We start from the raw sequence: 20,483 nt of genomic DNA, 5'->3' as shown, positions 1-20,483 counted from the left end.
AAATGGCTTATGGGCTCACCCGCTCCGCAGCATTCACTAACATGGTAGGACCTGAACCCTTCATCGCGGTGGGTCCTCATACCATAAAGGAGCTGCTCCGAAAAGAAGGAGCAGGCAGAGAGAGGTATTAACAACAACTCCATGCCAAGTAGCTAATGGGTGAAACAACCTTAGGGTTCAATATGAAATCAACCTCTCCAGGGAAAAACTCAGGCTACTTGTCGCATTCTACATTGGCGACTGTAAGCTCAAGTAGCACCTATATAACATGGGCCTAGCTTCTTGTGTAAATTGCCGGTTCTGTAACAGGAAGCGTGAAACTGCAAAACACCCCCTTATTGACTGCATAGCAGTCTGCAGACGCAGTATAAAGGCACTTGGATCCATGTTTCCAAATAAGCATCCCATCGTCTCACTATCACCTAGCAGTACATTGGAATTTATCAATATGCTGGAGCTAGGTGGATCGTTGTGACTTAGGAGAGGGCACAATAGACCTAAGGTCGCGGTGCAATCGGTATTTAGCCATATGCTTGTTGTTATAGCTTGCTATTATAGCTTCGGTGCACGCAAGGTTAACGTTTTTTTGTTTTTGTATTTGTTTTTATCATACAAGACTTGTGTAATAAACTATATTTTTGGGATAATTTACATATATATGAATAAAAGCATCCATTGGGCGTTTAAAACTTAGTTCATTGACTCCGAAATGTTCCGAAAAAATCCGCTCCTCAAAAGCAGGGGATCCAAGATAAATAAGTACTAAGAGTTTCACACCCAGTAAATAGGCTTAAAATTAATTTCGAAGCAAATATTTACAAAACTTTCAAAGACACTACCTACAAGGGTTCTGATTTAGCAGGCCCCTGAAGGAATCGATCGGTTTTAGGACTTTATTCGACAACAATTATTCTATTTTCCTTTTTTGCCAAATTTCAAGTGCATTTCCTATAGCCTAAAAGGGTATGAATAGATCTTTAACTTGAACAATATATTCGGATATTGTAACATTGCCCTGGAAAATAATATATGCAAAATTTCGAGAAGATATCTTGTAGAATGAAAAAGTTTTCCATATAAGAACTTCTTTTTGGATTCAACGTAAAAAGAGGTATGGTGCCGCTGAAAATATAAAAATATCAAGGTTGTAGAAGTAAGACAGATAAAACACATCGTTACTTTGGAAAGTCACCCGTGTTCTTGATCTTCACGCAAAATAAGAAGAGGATATTTATAATTGAAAAGGAACCAACGTACTAAAAAAATGACAAAGGATTTAGAACTTGATACACTTTTCGACTGCACTCTCACCCCAATTATATTTAAGAAAGTTTTGAGGTTAGTTTTTGCAATTCGAGCTGACGTTTAGAAATCGTTTTCAACAAAGATCATAAAATTAATTTCAAGTACCAGGGACTCAGTTGTCAAATACTAACGGCTCTAATTTGCAATGAAAATTTTAATTAGGAACTCAAAACAAATTCTAGATAATTATCTTGATGGCAAGGTATAATCGAATAATTGAATGGCAAGGTATAATCGAGGCGGCAATTTCTAAAAAGCCAACAGTTGTTATTTCCATAATTATTCAGAGGTTAAGCTTTTCTTGTAGCAAAATAACTAAAAAAAATATAATTAAAAAAACAAAACGGCGCTGCCGTTATAGCTTAACAGTAGTTTCTAGGAAACCACAACAAGACTCACCTGTGCAATTTAGCCAGCGGAAAGTGCAAGCATAATTTCTGATGAAACTCCGTGAATTCCTTATATGAACGGAACAAATGCGTCGGATCGGTTTGACCGTGACGCGTCACACGTAAAATATAGGTGTAATACTTTTCCATATCATAATGTTTTTGACAGCGCACAACCATAACGCTCCTCAGACGCCCATCTTGTTGCATGCTGTGAATGAATATAAGGACAATAAATTCAAACTCCAACCAACATAGAGCACGCACTTACGTGTATTTGCGCGGCACGAAGGAGAGCAGCTCACCGCTGCCCTCGTCATTGCTGAAGCGCATTTGCGCCAAATTGTGCAAGAAGAAATTGAATTGTGTGAACCAGCTCTTCAGCGAGAATTGTATCATTTTGGCAAAAGAAGCCGCCGCCTCGGGATTCGACTGCTCGGGCAGTAGAGCGCCACGCACATAAGTCACGGCATCCGCTGTCACACCCGGTATACCGGCAGTGGCCATCAGAGCAAGCATGTGTAGGATGAGATCACCGTGTTTGCGTATGATATTGAAGGCACGACAACACAAATCGACGAAATAATGAAAGTCCGTGGAGGGTTTGTCGCCGCCATTGATCACATATGCCATGTCTGAGGTGAGTACGAACGGTGTGCGGTCTCTGTGCGTTAAAGAGAGAGAGAGTGAGAAGGTAAATTGTGGAATAAAAAATATTAGAGTATGAAATGGTGAGTTAATACCTTTTGAAATTGCCGAACATTTGTGCATCGCCCAGAAATTTGCCGAAATCTATATGAAACAGATGACCCGAGGTCTTTAACATAATATTGTCATTGTGACGATCACAGATGCCGAGTATATAAGTGGCAACGCTATAGCCGGCGCAAGAAACTGCAAAAATATATTAATTAAGGAAGGTTTGATTATGGAAGAAATCGAACATTTAATGAAAATTTAATGGTTTTCAAAAAATTTCAGATATTTGCTCATATTTATAATGAAAAAATAAAGGCAGACTTAAATTTAGGATAATATCGAGTATGAAGTATATAATATATAATAACGATATCGAAAGTGGTTTTTGAATTAGGTAAAATTATAGACAACACGACGAGTCTGGTCTTCCCTATCGGAACTAACCATATCTATACTGGGAAAGGTTGTCCACTTAACAGCTTTTCTCAACATAACTTTGAAACAACCAATTTCAGGCATTCTTGTGTAAGTTTTATCTCGATAATCCTCTTAATATTTCAGTTGCCTATTCTAATCTCAAAAAAAAAGCCGCGGTAAAATCCAAAATGGGTTTATTAAAACAAAGCTCACAAGATTGTATTTGTGTTAAGTCTAGTTTCTATTTTTCCCGTCTCATTGAAATACGCCAATTTACACTACAATCTACCTTCAAATACTCACCTGTGAAATTCTTCACCGCACGTTGATACTCCAACTGACTAGGATTCTGTTTGGCCAACCATTCAGCAATCGGACGATCCTTGAACGAACCTGTTAAGCCATATTCGACTTGTATTTTACGTAAGGTTTCCGCATCCGAGACCAGCTCAATCATGCCCTTCTTAAAGCCTGTTGGTACACAATTAAAAGTGACCATTTTCAAATCCAAACCCTCGGCCAACCACATTTTGTTCATCACACGTATGAGTTGTATGGTAAGCATATCCTGCTGTAGGTCATCACCGGACTGGAAGTGCAAGATTTATTTATTATATATTATTTTAATTTATAACAAATTTACAGACCTTGAAAATAGCCGGCAATACTTCACCATCAGAGTTGATGTAGGAAATTTTCAATGGCAGCGTATTGGAGTTGAAATAACTGCAACTACGTACATTTACACCGGTCACTTCCAATTCGGGACCCAGTGGCAATGATGTGGGTTTGTCATTCAGCTGTTGATGCACGCTTTCCATACCGAAACAAAGAGTTTTCTGGCGTAGCGATTCCTTAGCCTGTTTCACGGAATCAGCTAGGCTTGCCAGACTCTGTGGAGAACGCAAATAAATAATAATTTTTAAAAAATTTTAATTTTTTTCTTGATCTTTAAGTCTCACACCCGAGATGCATATTTCTTTTTCTAAGTCTCTCGATCTCTTACTTTCACTATCGATCTACAAAATGCCATCTCAATCCTCCGATTTCTCTTACTAGATCTATATATCTCTCACTGGATGTATATCTCTTTCTCTTATCCCCCCGATCTAAGTCTTTATCTAGACTCTGTAGAGCAAGTATAAATAACAAATTTTATAAATATTTTTTCCTCTTTATCTATAACAATATCTCTCTCGATGTCTATCTCTTTTATTCCCATTATAACGATCTATAACTCCCTCTTTCAGTACCCCGATTTCTTTCTTTCGATCTATATTCCTCTCTTTTCTCTCACCCCTAATCGTTCGCACTTTCATTTGACCTATAACAATTTTTTTCTCGATGTCTATATCTCTTGCTCTCAGTGCCTCGAACTATAACACTCTCTCGAGATCTATAAATATCTCTCTCAGTTCCCCGATTTCTCTCGCTCGATGTATATCTCTTACACTATATATGACTTTTTCCAACACTCTTCGTAACTGTTTCTATATTTATATTCCAATCTTTATATAAATCGTTCTCTTTATAAATTCATCTCCCGCTCACCTTGCACATTATATTCTGACTGAGGAAACGCGCCAACAGTCGCTCACCGCACACCGCCAGCAGCGCGCGCAGCATCATCTTGTTCCGTCGGTAGTAGCGCGCTTGCGTTATCAGCGAGTCGTCGAATTCATTCGCTACAGACGAAGCATCAATTGAGTTCTGCGGATCATCACCCGGCAAACTGTGAACGAGTAACCAATACATATGATGTGCAATGCGCGGTGATTCCAAGCACTTGCAGAGCAAGAAGTTGGCCATATCGGATGCCTCGTAGGTGTCATGCTTGAGCGCTTGCAACAATTGTGGCAGATAATCCACCAACTGATCGTTGGGCAACTGTGATATCCACTCCACCGCCTTCTGACGAACCTTCGCATCTGGATATCGCGGCAGCAACAATTCGAGCGCTTGTAAGGGTGAAAGCGGCGCCCACGAATGCAACAGCGAGTGCAGATCCATAAGACTAGCATAGTCCCAACTATGCGCGGCATGCAAAACTTTCGGCAGTGCGTAGGGAAAACTTTGCAAATACAAACGTTTCTCCCAGAACACCTCACGCTTATCCTTAGCGCCCGAATAGCCCTGTTCGGCAGTATCTAACAGCTCTTGTTGTAAGTTCGCATCTAACGAATTGAAATCGCAACGCGGCGCCGGTTGCGGCTGCTGCAAGGGTTCCGGGAACATTATGCGTCCACCATAAGGAGGTATTTCTATGCTCAGTACCGGACATAGATCCGGTTGTGGATGGCAGCCACGCGCCGGCGCCGGACCCAGGAACTTATCGGTGGTAGGCGGCCACATCGACAGCAAGTAGGAGCCGCAAATCATTTCACGCTTATGATCGAACAATTGTATGGCGCACCAACCTAATTCCGTGGGCACTTGTCGACGTTCACCATTTGCATCAGTGTTTTGTTCATTCTCCGCCGTTTGTGTGCCGTAAAGCACAAATATCAGACGCGACTCACGGGGCAGCGTACAGATCGCATTCTTATCAAATGTAAGCCATGAGGAGAAGTTGAGACGTGGAAATAAACCACCGCTCATATCGTTCGAACACTTTGTGACAATGGGATCGGAGATAAAGCGTGTACCATAGTTGATTTGTACACCCAACGAGTAGTCGTCGTAACGCCAAACGGGCGGCGGACGATGCAAACAATTTACGCTGACCACAATCGGTTTGAGTACGCACGAAATAGGCATGGGTGCTGTAAAATAGATAAATGTTTATAATATAGGTTCTGCATACTCATATACATATATATATATTTTGCTCACTTGTCGAGTAATCCAGCGACTTCACCGAGAAGCCCACGCGAAACACATTGGAATAGAGCTCAATCAGCTCTTGCACGGCATCACGCAGCTGATTGCATTTCAATTTAATTTGATCCAGCATGGGGCGCGGCACTAAACGCACCTCCGCGTAATCGCCGCGTTCGCTAACAATCTCCGGATTTGTATCGCTGGAGTGCGAGGCGTACTTCACTTGTCCCTCTTCGCAAATGCGTTTGAGATCGGCAATGCAAGCCGAGATTTCGAGTGTGTCAATGGAGCCGAGCAGCGCGCATATGGCTTTGACGGCCTGCACAACGCCCGAGCAGGAGAGTATTTGACGCGAGTTCGGGTCGGCGCTCTCCAGCTTATCTATTTCGGTTTCCAGGGTTTCTGTGGGAAGAAGGTATATACAGTTTATTTCATATATAATGGACATATGTATGCAAAAAATAAGAACATATTTGTAGCATCAAAAAATGTTGCATACTTTCAAGAGAAATTCTTAAATTTTTTATTCTTTAGGTTTTCGAATTCATTTTTTTTAATCACATCTCTAAAATAAATATTTCTGTTTTCCAAATTATTACCGAATATATTTCAATAACCAGGAGAGCTCTCGCATTATATTTTGTTCTCTTGGCATCTTAATTACTCGCAAAAACAAATGCCAAGTAAAAAGAGGATGTTAACCAGTGTTTGAATTTTTTAAACAGCTTTTAGGCGTAATATATTTAATAAATAAAAATTGAATTAATAGCACGGTAATATTATTTTATACTAGGAAGCCGAAAACGTCATATATTCTTCAAAATTGTTAACATTTTGAAAGATTAAGAATATCTTTATATATATAAAGCTTCTGACCGTGTGTTTGTAATTGAACTGCTCCTAAACGGCTGGACCGATTTTGATGAAATTTTTTGTGTGTGTTTAAGGAGATTCGAGGATGGTTTAGATTCACAATTTGGTCCACTGGAAAATGTTTTTTTGTTTTAATTAATTTTTCATTTGCAATTAATTGCTAATTTTGGAATGTTTTACATTGGATCCGATAGATTGCGCTACCAACGCAGTATCCAATACTCAGACCTTAAATTGGCGTAAACGTGCAATAAACAAAACGATGCCAAAGTAAAAGGCGACACCTGTAGTAAAGTTTTCATAATGTGAACAGAGTTGTTCGTTCTTAAGTAATAAATTGGGTGATTCAATACATCTATGGGTAGCTATAACATTTTTTTCATACCTGCTAACTATTGGAAGGGATATCTTGACAGGCAATTTAAAATTGCAAAAGGTTTGGCATAAAAAAATAGCGGCATAACTGAAGTGTTGATAAAAAGGTCTATTAAAATTTGAGATATACAGAAATCTTTTCGAAGCATTGCACAGAGCAATGCAATATTTAAATGGGAACGATGAAGTACATACATATATGCGTACAATTTCAAACTGATCCTTCCTGAAAAATAATAAAATTGCTAAATATTGGAAATGGTAAAATAGAACTACAATCAAATACACAGTGCAATGAATTAAAACTGGCTTATTTATCATTCGATGAATAATATACCACGGACATCCCAAAAGACTGGTGCCATAACCTTGTCAGCCGATTTTTTTGTCTTTCAACGCTTGAGAACCGTTTCTTAATATGAAGTCCACTAGGCTGACAATCGATTGGACTCGATTGATTTCCATGAAGCACAGCACAAATTCAATAGTATTTTTACCCCAAAAACCAATTCTTTCTTAACGCACGAAATGCTTTTTGATTCATTTTTTTGTAAACTAACACAAGTTGTTTCACCAAAAATGCGATTATTCCTTAACTAATACTTATAATCTAACTAATAGAAATCATGTAGATGGTATTAGTAGTACTAGCTATGTATCAGCCACAGTAAAACGAGGGCGGGTCCTCTAGTTATTTATTAAACCCTTGAAAACAGGCGAAAATAAAAATTCGAAAAAATTACAAATTTTGAAAAAAGTATTAAAATACAATTCGAAAATCGAAATATGAATATGATTGAAACAGATCAGATATTAAGCAATTTTATATTATAAAACTGACGAATTCTGAAAAAAATTAATATACACTTATGGGCAAAATAATAGGTGTGAGTTTAGCTGGTACTGTTTTTCCGTTAAATGGTGCTGCAACTTTTACTCTTTTTATGCCGTTATATTTTTACGATGAAGGCGAATGAGTAGAGCTTCAGCTTCAGGCATAAAGCTAGAAAAATTTTTCAAAAATAATTACACCTAATATTTTGACCAATACTTATTCTTGTTTTGAAAAAAAAGTCAGTTTTAATATTCCGACATATTTAAGTTTAATAAAGGAAAGCAAATGCATAACTAAAACAAACTTGTTTTATTTGTCTTAATGCTATTCAAAGTCTAATTGAAAAAAACTAAAAAATTTAAAAATGAGAAATTAATTCTGCACATATTATTTTTAACTCCTTGACCATATGGATATTTAGAAAAATTCAAATAAGCGCGTGCTGAAGAAGGCGTTTTTCGACGAATTATTTTAAAATTTCATGTTCGTAGTTCGATTACTAATTTGAAAAAAAAATTTAAAATGAGAAATTTATGAAATGAAAAAATATAATTATTTACTGCCGACAGAAAAATTAGGCTTTAAATGGTGGTGAACGTGATTTTTTATAATATATATGTACATATATGACGTATATACATATATATAAATCTAAACAACCGATTGAGAAAAGTGCAACATTTTTTTTTATTTTTTGTAAAGGTGAAATATTAAAAAAAAAAACAACAAAACCAAAAATATAATTTATATTAATTTAAAAAATTATTTTAACAACACATGTGTACATACCTATCAATATCATCATATCATCGTAATTGATCGTGGTTGCCATTTCATTGGGCACAATATCATCGGCACGTAACTCAGCGTCGCGTAAATCATCACGTTGTGTACGCGCTATGACCTGCATGTTCTCATCGGACTTAACGCACAGACCCAACTGTACATCCTGTTCCAGTTTCAAGCTGTTATGCACACATTCCAATTGACTAAGCTTCGAGGTTGGCGAGAGCCATTCCGATACACCGATCGGCTGGAAGGAAGGAAATGAGGTGTTATAAATATTATGCGTATTGGTGATGTACAGATGAAAAAAGTTCGGAGAATAAGGATAAAAGAGCCCAATTCAGTGGAATATAAACCGACTAGCATTTCATTTCTATAATAATAGGGTCTACGTGAGTCGAACAGATCAAAGCAAGAATAATAATAATATTTTCCGCTCAAAAGTATACACCACAAATATGTAGTTGTTTAAGTTGTTACAACAACAACAGCAATATAACTACTTTTTGAGTAAACAGTCTAAAAATAATCGTTAACTCTCCTGAAATAACTAACTAACTGGAAACGCTACTGGTATTACTTTTCGTAATTATTACTGGTTATTGTGATCACTACCGGTAATACTTTCAGCACGCATAAACCCTTTAAAAAATGTACAACTTCCCAATAAAACCCGTTATACGCAAACAAATATTACAATGACACGATCAAAGTCATGAACTGTGTCCTAAGAAGCATTCTTAACTTTTTTTATGCTCTAATGATCTAATATCGGTCTAATAGCGGTTCCGACAAACGAGCAGCTTCTTAAGCTTCTTAGGTAGGAAAGGTCACGAGCAAAATTTTAGATCGATACCTCAAGAACTCAAGAACTAGTTGCTTTACAAACAGACAGTCGGACGGATGGACGGACAGAGTGTAGTTATGCACCTATAACAACAACACTCTACAATGCTTGTACTTTACTCACCTTCACCACATAATCACTGGGCGTGCCACTTATTTGGCCCTCCAATGAGCAAAACGCCTGATCAATGACCAATTCCACAGCCGTATTAACTGAAACGAAGCTTAGTGATTTAAGAAATATTGCAATTATAAAAACATCCCACTCACTATCACATGTGAACACTACGGGCACGCCATAGCCCTTCACCTGGCCATGTGTGCGCGTCAAGTCAGCGCCCGGCAGCATAGCCTTCAAAGCGGGATGCACTAAAATCTTAATGCTCGTCTCCAAGGGGTAATGATAATTGAATTCCGATGCAATTATGTGACCCGGATTGGTCTGCTTATCATTATACAAGTAGCGCATACGCAACTCCTTGACCATGTAATAGAATTCCAAGAGTTCCGGATCAACGGTACGACGTTCGGTGACCACCTCGTATAAGCGCGTGCTGGTGGTTTTTCGACGATCCAGCGTGCCACCCGGACGCTCGTAGGAGTTGGCAGTGGCGTGAGAAGTGGACGGCGCAGCAGCAGTTGCATTGCTAACACCTATACTGCTGCTACTGCCGAAGCTATTGTCGCGCTTGAGCGTAGGATAGAGACCAGGCAGAAATGGTGGTGAACGTGAGCCACTATTGCGTGGTGGCAACGGCGGTGGTGGCGAACGCGAACCGCTTAGCGTTGCATCGTTAGATTGCGAAGGTGTAGGGCTGGAGGTGGCGGGGGAACGTGGAAAATTGTTAAGCACTTCATCGCGATTGAGATAGTCCGAGCGCCAACCAATGGAGGAGACTGTTGAAAGGTGGAAAAATACAATTTATTCATTAATTTTTATATTAATTTAATAATATTTATTTAGTCACTCACCATTTGGGCTTACGGCGCTCTTTTCCAACTTATTGACCGCCTCGTAGACGGGATCCGAGTACTGTGTACCGCCGCCACTGTAGAGATAATCAAACGGATCGTATTCCGCATAGTAGGAAGTACAATCCGAGTCATCGTCGCAACCTGTAAGCAGTGAATGCATCGTTTTATATTCGCACAAATTAGACACTAACTTGTTATGCGGGAAATTTTCACTTTCGCAACTGTGAGCGAAATATCAAAATAAAAAACAACAGCAAAAACAAGAAAATGACGCAAAAATTGCCGCGAATCACATTGGCGTAAATTAATTATAATAAAGAGCCGCCAACGGTTTAACAAATTATATTTTGTTGTTGCTTTTGTCCTACTAAAAACCAGCTGAATGCTATAAAAACGAAGTGTTCAAATATAATACAAAATATTGCGCTTGGCCGAGAGACAGCGACGACAACAACAATGACTTGCCAGACACACGAAAACTACAACTACAACTACAAAAAAATCGAAAATTAAATATTTTTAATAATAGAATGTCGAAAAAGCAATTACAACGAAGAAACACAAATGCGGTGTCGATAAGTAAAGCGATCGGCGGTGTTTACAACGCTGCCACAGACGAATTTCTGCATTTACAAGCACCTAAAATAACAACAACACAACAGCAGAACATTTGCAGACTTCAGTGACAACTAATGGCTCGATTAAAACTTTAGAACTGCGGCCGAAATGAAAACATTAATGTGAAAGTGAATGGTGGGTATAACAACACAAAAATTTAGATACAATAAAATTGAAGAAATTAAAACTGAGTAAAAAAAAATTAAAATTAAACAAAAATTATTTTTAATATTTTTTTACTTACTCCAAAAAAAATTTAATTACATTTTTTTAATATTTCGTTAGTTCTCAAAATATTTTAAAATTATGTACCAACATAATAAATATGTATATTTAAAAAACATATACATAATTTAGAGCTAATTTTTAAAGCAATAAGTTAAAAAAAATGGCAAAAAGGAAATAAAATATTATAAAATGCATAAATATTAAAAAAAAGATAAGACTAAAACAAAATAAAATTTAACACAAAAATGTTTAATATTTTGCTAGTTTTAAAATATATAAGTAGTAGAACGTAAAGTAAAAAAATAAATGTTTAAAAACATATATATAAAATTAAATAACATCAAAATAAATTTAAAACAATTAAATCAAAAATGGAATAAAATATAATATGCAATTATTCAGATTAAAATAGAAATAAACAAATTAAAAATAGTAATAATTAAAAAAATTAAATAGTAAAATATTAGATTATAAATAATTTAATATAATAAAAAAATATATTTTATTCAATTAATTTAAAATATTAAAAAAGGCATTTAAAATATGTATAAAAACCACCTTTTAATAAAATATATACATATGTACATATAAAAAACTTAGAAAAATATTTAATATATAAATAATTTAGATATTTAAGAATTAGTCAAACAAAAAGAACTAAAGAATTTAATTATAGCAAATAATTTAAGATTACAAATAAAATAAAATTAAAAAATTTACAAAATTCTTTTTAAAATATATATAATATAAAAGTAAATAATATAAAAATTAAAAAATAAGTTAAAATAAAGAAGAATAAAAACTCAATTCTTACAACAATTGTATTATTAAAGAGTAAAAGAAAAAATATTTTAATTTGGGCTGTACCAAAGCTATAATACTCTTTGCAAATAAAAGTTCGTATGTATACGAGCCGATATCGGTCGTTCCGACAAAAAATCAGCTTCTTTGGTGGAAAGGAACGTGTACAAAATTTCAGGTCGATATCTCGAAAACGGAGGGACTATTTCGCGCACCTATAGACGGATAGGTGGACGGACAGACAGACAGACATGGCTAAATCGACTCAGTTCATCATAATGATTATATATATATATATATATATATGTATGTATAGTCTCTGACGTTACTTTCTTCTTCAAACTTCGGGCCAACTTAATATATCCTTAGGATATAATAAAAATGTAAATTCAATTAAATATCAAAAATAGAATTTATTTGAAAGAAAAAACATTAAAAATAATACAATTTTAAATATTTGTTTTACACGATTTTACAAACAAAGGTTTTTATTTTTTTCTTTCTTTTTAATAATAATTAAATTAATTAAACTATATTATATTAATTATACCGTTAACTTCATTAATTATTTGTTTAAAACGATTTTACAAAAAAAAAGTTGTATAATTTATTACTATTTCTTTAATAATAATTAAATTAATATATTATACCGTTAGCTTTTATTTGTATAAAAAATCTAATACTAAGTATGCAAAATTATACTGTAAAGAAAATTATCTTATGTCAAATTAAATTATTATAATATGTTATAAATATAAAAAAAATTTAACTCATAAAAAATTTTAATGTCATAAATTTGTCAATTAATTAAACGGAAATAAAAAATAAAATTAAATTATAAAAACTACATATATAAAAATATAAATAAAATATAAATCTGCCTTTTTTTATTTACATTTATTTTTTTACTTTTTGTAGTTTACAAGAAAACAAAAAAAAATTGTTTAAAAAAACAACAAACTGGTATAAATATTGTAACTGTTAATTAAACGACTCACTAAGGATTATAATTAAATGAATTATTTAGAAAAATATAAAAATTTAAAATAAAACTATTTTTTTACGAACTAAAAAGAAACAAAAATTTTAAATTTAAATTTTAAAAAGAAATAAATTATAAAATTTTAATTATAAAAAATTATTTGAACCAACCGCAAAACACCATACCGGATCTGTTAAGCAAAAAAGCAAGCTTTATAGCCAACTGTTCCAGCGTACTAATCTAGAAACAGTAATAAAATTAGCCAGTTGCTAAATCAAAAAACTATATACCGCTACTTAAACTTGTATATGCACACATAAGAAACATTGCAACTATTTTAAGCAAAACACTGACTGCAGAGACATATTCATACAAGTATATACACATATATGTATGTATGTATATACAATAGTATACATATAAACAGATTTGTTGGAAATAGCACACACCGGACGCCCGTTAATTATAGCATATCAGTGCTAAACGTGTAGTCGAGCGGTGAGTGAGTTGATACAGCTGCCAATTACTGGGACTTATTGACTGGCTAATGGATTAAGAAGTGAGCGCAGAATTGGCTCGCAGATCTGCGTACACAAAAGTTAATACGCACAACAAGACAACATGACAGTCGCATTTGTACGGTATTAGAGCGTGGTAATTGTTGAGAAATTTCTCACGTGCCACTTTCACTTTTTCGTTTTATAATATATACATATGTTTTGAGATTTTCGTTTTTGAAAATCGCGCAAAAATTAATAATACATAATAGAGTGTACTTTTAGGCGCCATGATATTATTCCAACATTCACATAATTTTTGTCATATTTCATAATTTTTCAATATATGGTTATTATATTAATTATAAGAGATTGAGATTTTTGAATTTTTTATATAATAGTTTAAAACATTTCTCTTTTTAAAATACAAGAGTTAGAGAAAATGGTGTCTACTTTTAGGCAGTGCGAAATTTTTTAATTATTAACTGTTTTTTTTTAATATTTAGGCATTCAGCAGAGGTTTGAAGACCACTGAGCTCAAGGTGGTATCATCCAATTCTTGCTGGCGATATAAGAATAGAATCTGAAGTAGAATGCAAAGATTATTTTAATATCAGTTATCGTACTTTGCGATAATCTATGCGAAATCATACGATTGATTTAAAATTTTGTTTAAAAAAATCAGAACCAATTTTTTCTTTACAGCTAACTTTTTCGTCCGAATTATAGAAGAAAATATTTTTAGTCAAGGAGGCGATAGAGCATAAATGACTGATGCTTAAAATTGAAGTCATAGCTGTCCTTTTTAAAATTTGTTCAAAATGTGGCACACTAACTACAAAAGCGTAACAACTCAAAAATTTTCAAAATCATTTTTTGTTTTTTCAATATACTAAATCAATTCGTAATACTCTTAACCACCTACCCTAGAAATTTCATTGATAATTGTTCGTCGCGAGCAAGCGTTTTTTTGGATTTATTCAAAAAAGGTCAAGAACACGTTGGTGACGAATCACGTCCAGGACGGCCATCAACATCAACTGATGATCAACACGTCAATAAAATAAAGAAACTGTTACTTGAGAATCGAGGATTAACAGTCAAAGATCTTGCTGGCATCGTTGGAATATCGGAAGGATCACTGAAAATCATTTTGAAAGATGATAAGAATCATTTTGAAGAAAGATAAGGAAAATGAAAGCACTATGGGTTCAAAACCACTAAATTTTCTAGAGAAATAGCATCGCGTTAACGTTTGTGAAACAATGCTTTCCGACTATCAGGATGTCGTGAAATTTATTACTGGTGATGAGTCTTGAATTTATGCTTACTACCCGGAAACAGACGATTAATCGACCGAATATCATGGCAAAGGTGAACCCAAGCCGACAAAACCACGTGAAAAATCAAGGTTATATTGTTAGTTTTCTTCAATTATCGAGAGCTGGCCAAACTGTCAATAAGGAATACTATATGAGTGTTATACGTCGAATTCGTAAAAAGAGGCCGGAATTATGGGTCAAAAACACTTGATTTTTACCATAATAACGCACCGTCGTATACTGCATTGATACTTCGTGAGTTTTGCGCCAAGTCTGCAACCAATATCGTGCCCCGAACACCGTATTCGCCTGATTTAGCTTCGTGTGACTTCTGGCTATTCAGCTCCGGGGAAATCCTAATGAGTTAATTGAAGAAATTAGACGTGAATCGCTATGCGCATTGAAGACTATTCCGGATATTGACTTTAACAATTGTTGCGAGAATTGGAAAAAACGTTGGCACAGGTGTGTTGGGGACAAGGAGCATTACTTTGAGGGGAACAACATAGATTTTGAAGAATAAATTAAGCATTTTGAACAAAGTCTTACTATTTTTTGCTCATAGTAGTTTATGCTTATGCCGATCCAAGAATTGTCAACTCGACAGCTGTCCTAAAAATCATTTGAGGAATGTTTTCTATACCCTTACAACAACAACACCAACTCTTTGTGTTAAAAATACAGCTGGTATCAACTGGAAATCTATTTATAGAACTAACTAGAGTCGATTAGAGCTCATATAGGCTGATAAAGGTAAGCCTACTAATAAATAAATATTTTTTAGCAAGAAACAATTTTTCTTTGTTTGCATATCTTATGCTTATCAAATCTATAGCTCTATAGCTGACAATTACCATTGGGTATGTTAACAAACGTATGTACGTAGAAACAATAAAATACTGAAATACCCACTTTATTGCTGTTAAACAAGACAAATATTACTCAAAACGAAAATATCATAAATTTTAAGCTGGAAACGATATAAAAATGTATTTACCAAGTAATTCGTAACGAAACCGGAGCCAATAAATGCAGAAGGAGGGGAAGAATGAAGAAACTGAATAAATGATTTGAAGAAAATAAAAAAATTATCAAGCAAAAACGTTAAGTTCGGCCGCACCGAAGCTAGAATACCCTTCACAGGTGTATTGTAGCGTAAAAGGGTATAGAAATAATTAAATATTGATGGCATGGCAACTTATAATACAGTATGGTTCGATCGGAACAAATAGTTTGGAGTTCGTAACATTGTCTTGAACAACAATATTTGGCGAGTTTCGTGAAAATATCTCGTCAAATAAAAAGTTTTCCACATAAGAAATTGATATTGTTCGTTGTTGCAACGCATACCTAATCCCCGTTAGAATGGTCAAAAACCGGGTAACTAGTTCGTGTATATACAAACGGAACTGACTCATTCTACTAAGCTCCTACTAAGCTCGTCATATATTTGAGAGAGTGCCCGACGTTTCCTCTGAATATAACACATTTTGTGGCAAACTTAATACAACATATTTACGGCATAATGAATAAAAAGATACAAAGAATCCAATTTCGTTTGTCATAAAACAATAAAAATGATAAAACTTACAAGAATGTACAGAATAAAAACAAAAACAGGCGAAAAAATATTAAACAAATGTTAAAAACAAAAATATTGATAATTAAACGACAAAAAGTATGCATAAAAATTTACCACAAAAGAATGATATTTAACTTGCTGGTAAAAAATAACACACCTACACACATGAACAGACACACACAGTGTACACAATGTGAAATGAAACAACAATTTTCGGTTTTATATATTTTCGCATAATTGAAAACGCTGCGCACGTCTGCACCCACACGCCGTCACAGCACACGCTCGTGTCATTTGTAATCGAAAATGACGGGGCAGTCAATTGCTCCCGCAACAGGCGGGTGGGTGCGGGCGTGACAGCGCTTTTCATACATGCCTCTTTATTGACAAATTCGCATTAAAAGCATTTGTGTTGTTGTTTTTAGTTTTCGTTAACATACATAATTTGTTGTTGCAACATTTTTTATAAATCTTACAAGTTTCTGTTTCAATAAATAAAATCGTCTAACAATACGATTTGCTTTAAATCAGTTAATTTAAATGAAATAATTGCATAGTTTGTTTGTTTTTTAAATTTAATATAGTTTGTTCTTGGAATATGCAAAAATCAAGCGCAAGTTTACAATGTGTGGCAATGCTGCAAACTCTTTGGGTTGAGGCAATTAACGCTTCAATGAATTAAACAAAAGCAACGAATTTTATAAACTCAATGATTTGGATGAATTGCATTAATCATTTCATATTTGTACATATGTATATTTGTGACGAGAAGAAGTGACTAATACTTGTGGAAATAATACGATAAAGTCGATGTAAACGCTCATTTTGTTGGGGGTATTCACGAAGAGCAACTATGTAATGAATTTTGAGTAAAAAATTAGGTGAAAATAAATTATTAAAAAAAAATTAATGAGAAAAATAAAAGAAAGTTTTAATGAGAAAAATTAAAAAAAAATAATAATTATAAAATTAAATAAAAATAAAAAATTATAAAATAAACAAAAACAAATAATTATAAAATTAAAAAATTATAATAATTATAAAATTAAAAAAAAAATTTAATTAAAAAAAAAATTAAATAAAAAAATGACATAAAAAAATGTTATAAAATTAAAGAATAAAAATTATTATAAAATTAAAAAAAAATAATTATATAAAATTAAAAAAAAAAAATAATTATAAAATTAAAAAAAAAATTTAATTAAGAAAAAAATTAAATTAAAAAAAATAAAATTTAAAAAAATTAAATTCAAAAATATAATGAATCTAGCAATTAAAAATTAATGTTTTAAATTAAAAAAAAAATAACGGAAATATTTCTATTTTAATTTGAAATTTTTTAATTAATTAAATTTAACATTTTTTAATTCGGAATTTTTTATTTATAATTTGTTGTTTATAATTAATGTCAAAAAAAACCAAATTAAAATTAAAATTGTTTATGTGTTTATACATATGTATGTGTGTATATGAAAGCATGTATTTTTAAAATTTTAATCTAGTGTTATAATTGTTTTAAATTTCTTTTTTATATTATATAGTATTTAATTATGTAACCATTTTATTTTAGTTAAAACAATTAATTTCGAATTTGATATACTACATGAAAAAAGTTTAAAATTTATGTAAATCAAAAATTGTTATAAATTTTTTTTTAATAAGATTTGCTTTCTGCTTTCAATTAAAATTTATATAAGTAAAAAAAATTTAAATTTTAATGTTACTAAATTTTTTATTAAATTGATTTTATATATTATGAAAATTTTTAATTAGATACAAAAAATTAATTTTGACTTAAGTATTTTTTAACTAAACTTGTTTTAATCTTTTTTAATTCGCTAGTGTTTAAATAGTATTTTTATTTAAAAACTGATACACATACATATGTATGTAAATAATTTAGTTTATGTAAATTTGATTGATAAAGTTTTTTCTTATTTTTAACAATTACAATACGCCTTCTTTTTGAACTAAATTTTTGAAATAGAAAATTTTAATTTTTTAAAAGAGAGACTAAAATGAAATCTAATTTTTAAATAAACAAAAGTAATGAAGATATTAAAGAAAAATTCATATTGTTAACGATTCATTGAGATATTTATAGGAAAAATATTTATAAATAATAAAAAAAATTATTGTTTAAAATTAAAAATAAAGAATGCAAATTAAAAAAAAAATAAAAACAAAAAATCAAAATTATAGCATAAAACAAAAAATTTAAATTAAAAAAAAATCAAATTAAAAGAAATAAAAATTATAAAAATTATTTAAAAATAAATAAAAAAATAAAAAAAAACTTATTTAAAAGTAAATAAATAAAAGACTCAAAATTCAATAATGATTAATCAAGTAATTTGTATGTTAAATATTTATGTTAAAGTTTTCGAATATATGAAAAATGAAATGTGAGGGATTAAATTGTTAAATTATTACGAATGAACTTTATAGAGGGAAAATACTTAAGTAAAATGTAGCGTACTGCGTAAAGTGCTAGGGTTAAACATGTTAATAATACTGCCTTAGTAAAAATAAAATGCATTTTATGAGTAGAAAAGAGCTAGTAAGAATGAGAAGGTCAGAGAAGAATGTTACGAATCGCCTGATTTGCTAACAACTGATTTTTAAAGAGAAATTTAGAAAATGTATAAATTGAACTCTTAATAAAAGCATAAAAAATTATAAAAAAACAGTTAGTATTTTTATAATAAATAATTAATGATAATGATTAATGAATAAAAAATTGAACTCAAAATCTTTGCGTGAATACCCCTTTTCTATACAAAATGTGTCGAAGTATTTGCGAACGTTGATATATATAACATAGATTGAATTGTTGCGCGCCTAAATGTATATCTCACATGTTTCAATGCACAAATATTTTCTAATGTCACATTGCTGCTTTTAGGCGCAGGCGCTTGTTTTTTTACATTAAACAAACTTCAGCACAGCAATTATTAAATTTTCTTATTTATATATTTTTTCATGAAAAACTTTTATGCATACTTTTAGCTGCCAATTATTTCACATAATGCAATACAATATTCGTTTTATGAATTTCGATAAATAAATGAACCCCTTGGAACATGTTTAAAATGATAAAAAGAAAATCGTGAAAACTTTAAAAAGTAAAAACCTAAATGGAATAAAAAAATTATAATAGAATTACGGGAAGCCTAAAAATATATGTAAAAGTGCAAATGCTATTACATATACTCGTAAATGTACATATATAAAATATAATTTACAACAGCGACGAAGCAGACGAAGAACGTACAAGCTGTTGGGTGCCTGGCATTACTGTTGTTTCTGTCTTTTTTTGTCACAATGACGATTGAGCACATTATTATGAAATTTGATTTCGTTTTTTTACGTTTATAAATTTTCTTTAAGTTATATAATTATCAGTGTTTGTTTTTAAGGACTTTTTCTACTTAAGAGTTACATATATACTCGTAATTTTTTGGTAGTTGCACTTTTGCTTTTTTTATTACTTAACTATATATATATAAATATATTCATATTCATACAAGCTTCCTTGTTACCCTTTGAATGCATTTAATAATATTAATAATTTTGTAATTGTATATTTTTTCTCATTAGTCGTTTTTAAGTATGTGTATGTGTGGTAGTAGAAAAGCGTTTTGCTTGCAACAAAATGTGTTGGTTATTTTTTCCATACTGGAAGATAGAGAAATTAATAAAAATAATAAAATATACAATATTTTATAATGAAATAAAAACTCTTTTTTATAAACATACATACGTGCATACAAGAAAGTTACATTATTTTCATGCATAGGTACATATGGAGCATACAAGTTTGTTAATAGAAATAACGAAAAATTAAAAATGTGGAGAGTATGGTAAGTGTGGAGAGTATATAACAAGTGAGTGAGGAAAATTAAATAAAAACGTTATATTTACATATGAAAGGCTACGTTTAATTGAGAATGCATTTTTGAGCGCTGAATGTGCGACAAAATAATATTTAGGTCAATAAAAATTATTAAAAATAATAATAACTAAAAACAAAATTAACAAAAAAGAATGACGAAATAAATATATAACAAACAAAATTTAAAAACATTCAAAAATATAAAAAAAAGAACTACCACAAAATAAGAAAAAGTTAA

The 20,483-nt window shown here is 32.1% G+C and overlaps 1 protein-coding gene across 1 annotated transcript in view; it reads right to left on the bottom strand.

Moving 5' to 3' along the window:
• Positions 1 to 20,483, bottom strand: part of LOC126763147 (phosphatidylinositol 4-phosphate 3-kinase C2 domain-containing subunit beta) — a 47,159-nt gene that overhangs the window by 17,670 nt on the left and 9,006 nt on the right. Inside the window, exons 4-14 of the mRNA XM_050480399.1 lie at positions 10,318 to 10,461; positions 9,616 to 10,242; positions 9,470 to 9,558; positions 8,503 to 8,746; positions 5,643 to 6,032; positions 4,362 to 5,572; positions 3,458 to 3,703; positions 3,114 to 3,399; positions 2,438 to 2,588; positions 1,966 to 2,358; positions 1,705 to 1,905 (exon numbers count right to left, since the gene is read on the bottom strand). Coding sequence (XP_050336356.1) covers positions 1,705 to 1,905; positions 1,966 to 2,358; positions 2,438 to 2,588; positions 3,114 to 3,399; positions 3,458 to 3,703; positions 4,362 to 5,572; positions 5,643 to 6,032; positions 8,503 to 8,746; positions 9,470 to 9,558; positions 9,616 to 10,242; positions 10,318 to 10,461 — 3,982 coding nt within the window. The remainder of the gene's footprint in view (positions 1 to 1,704; positions 1,906 to 1,965; positions 2,359 to 2,437; positions 2,589 to 3,113; positions 3,400 to 3,457; positions 3,704 to 4,361; positions 5,573 to 5,642; positions 6,033 to 8,502; positions 8,747 to 9,469; positions 9,559 to 9,615; positions 10,243 to 10,317; positions 10,462 to 20,483) is intronic.

This window comes from Bactrocera neohumeralis, chromosome 6 (genome assembly GCF_024586455.1).
Source record: "Bactrocera neohumeralis isolate Rockhampton chromosome 6, APGP_CSIRO_Bneo_wtdbg2-racon-allhic-juicebox.fasta_v2, whole genome shotgun sequence".
In the NCBI taxonomy this organism is placed as follows: Eukaryota; Metazoa; Arthropoda; class Insecta; order Diptera; family Tephritidae; genus Bactrocera; species Bactrocera neohumeralis.
The sequence above is the reverse complement of the archived record's forward strand: the minus strand, read 5'-3'. Positions and strand labels throughout refer to the sequence as shown.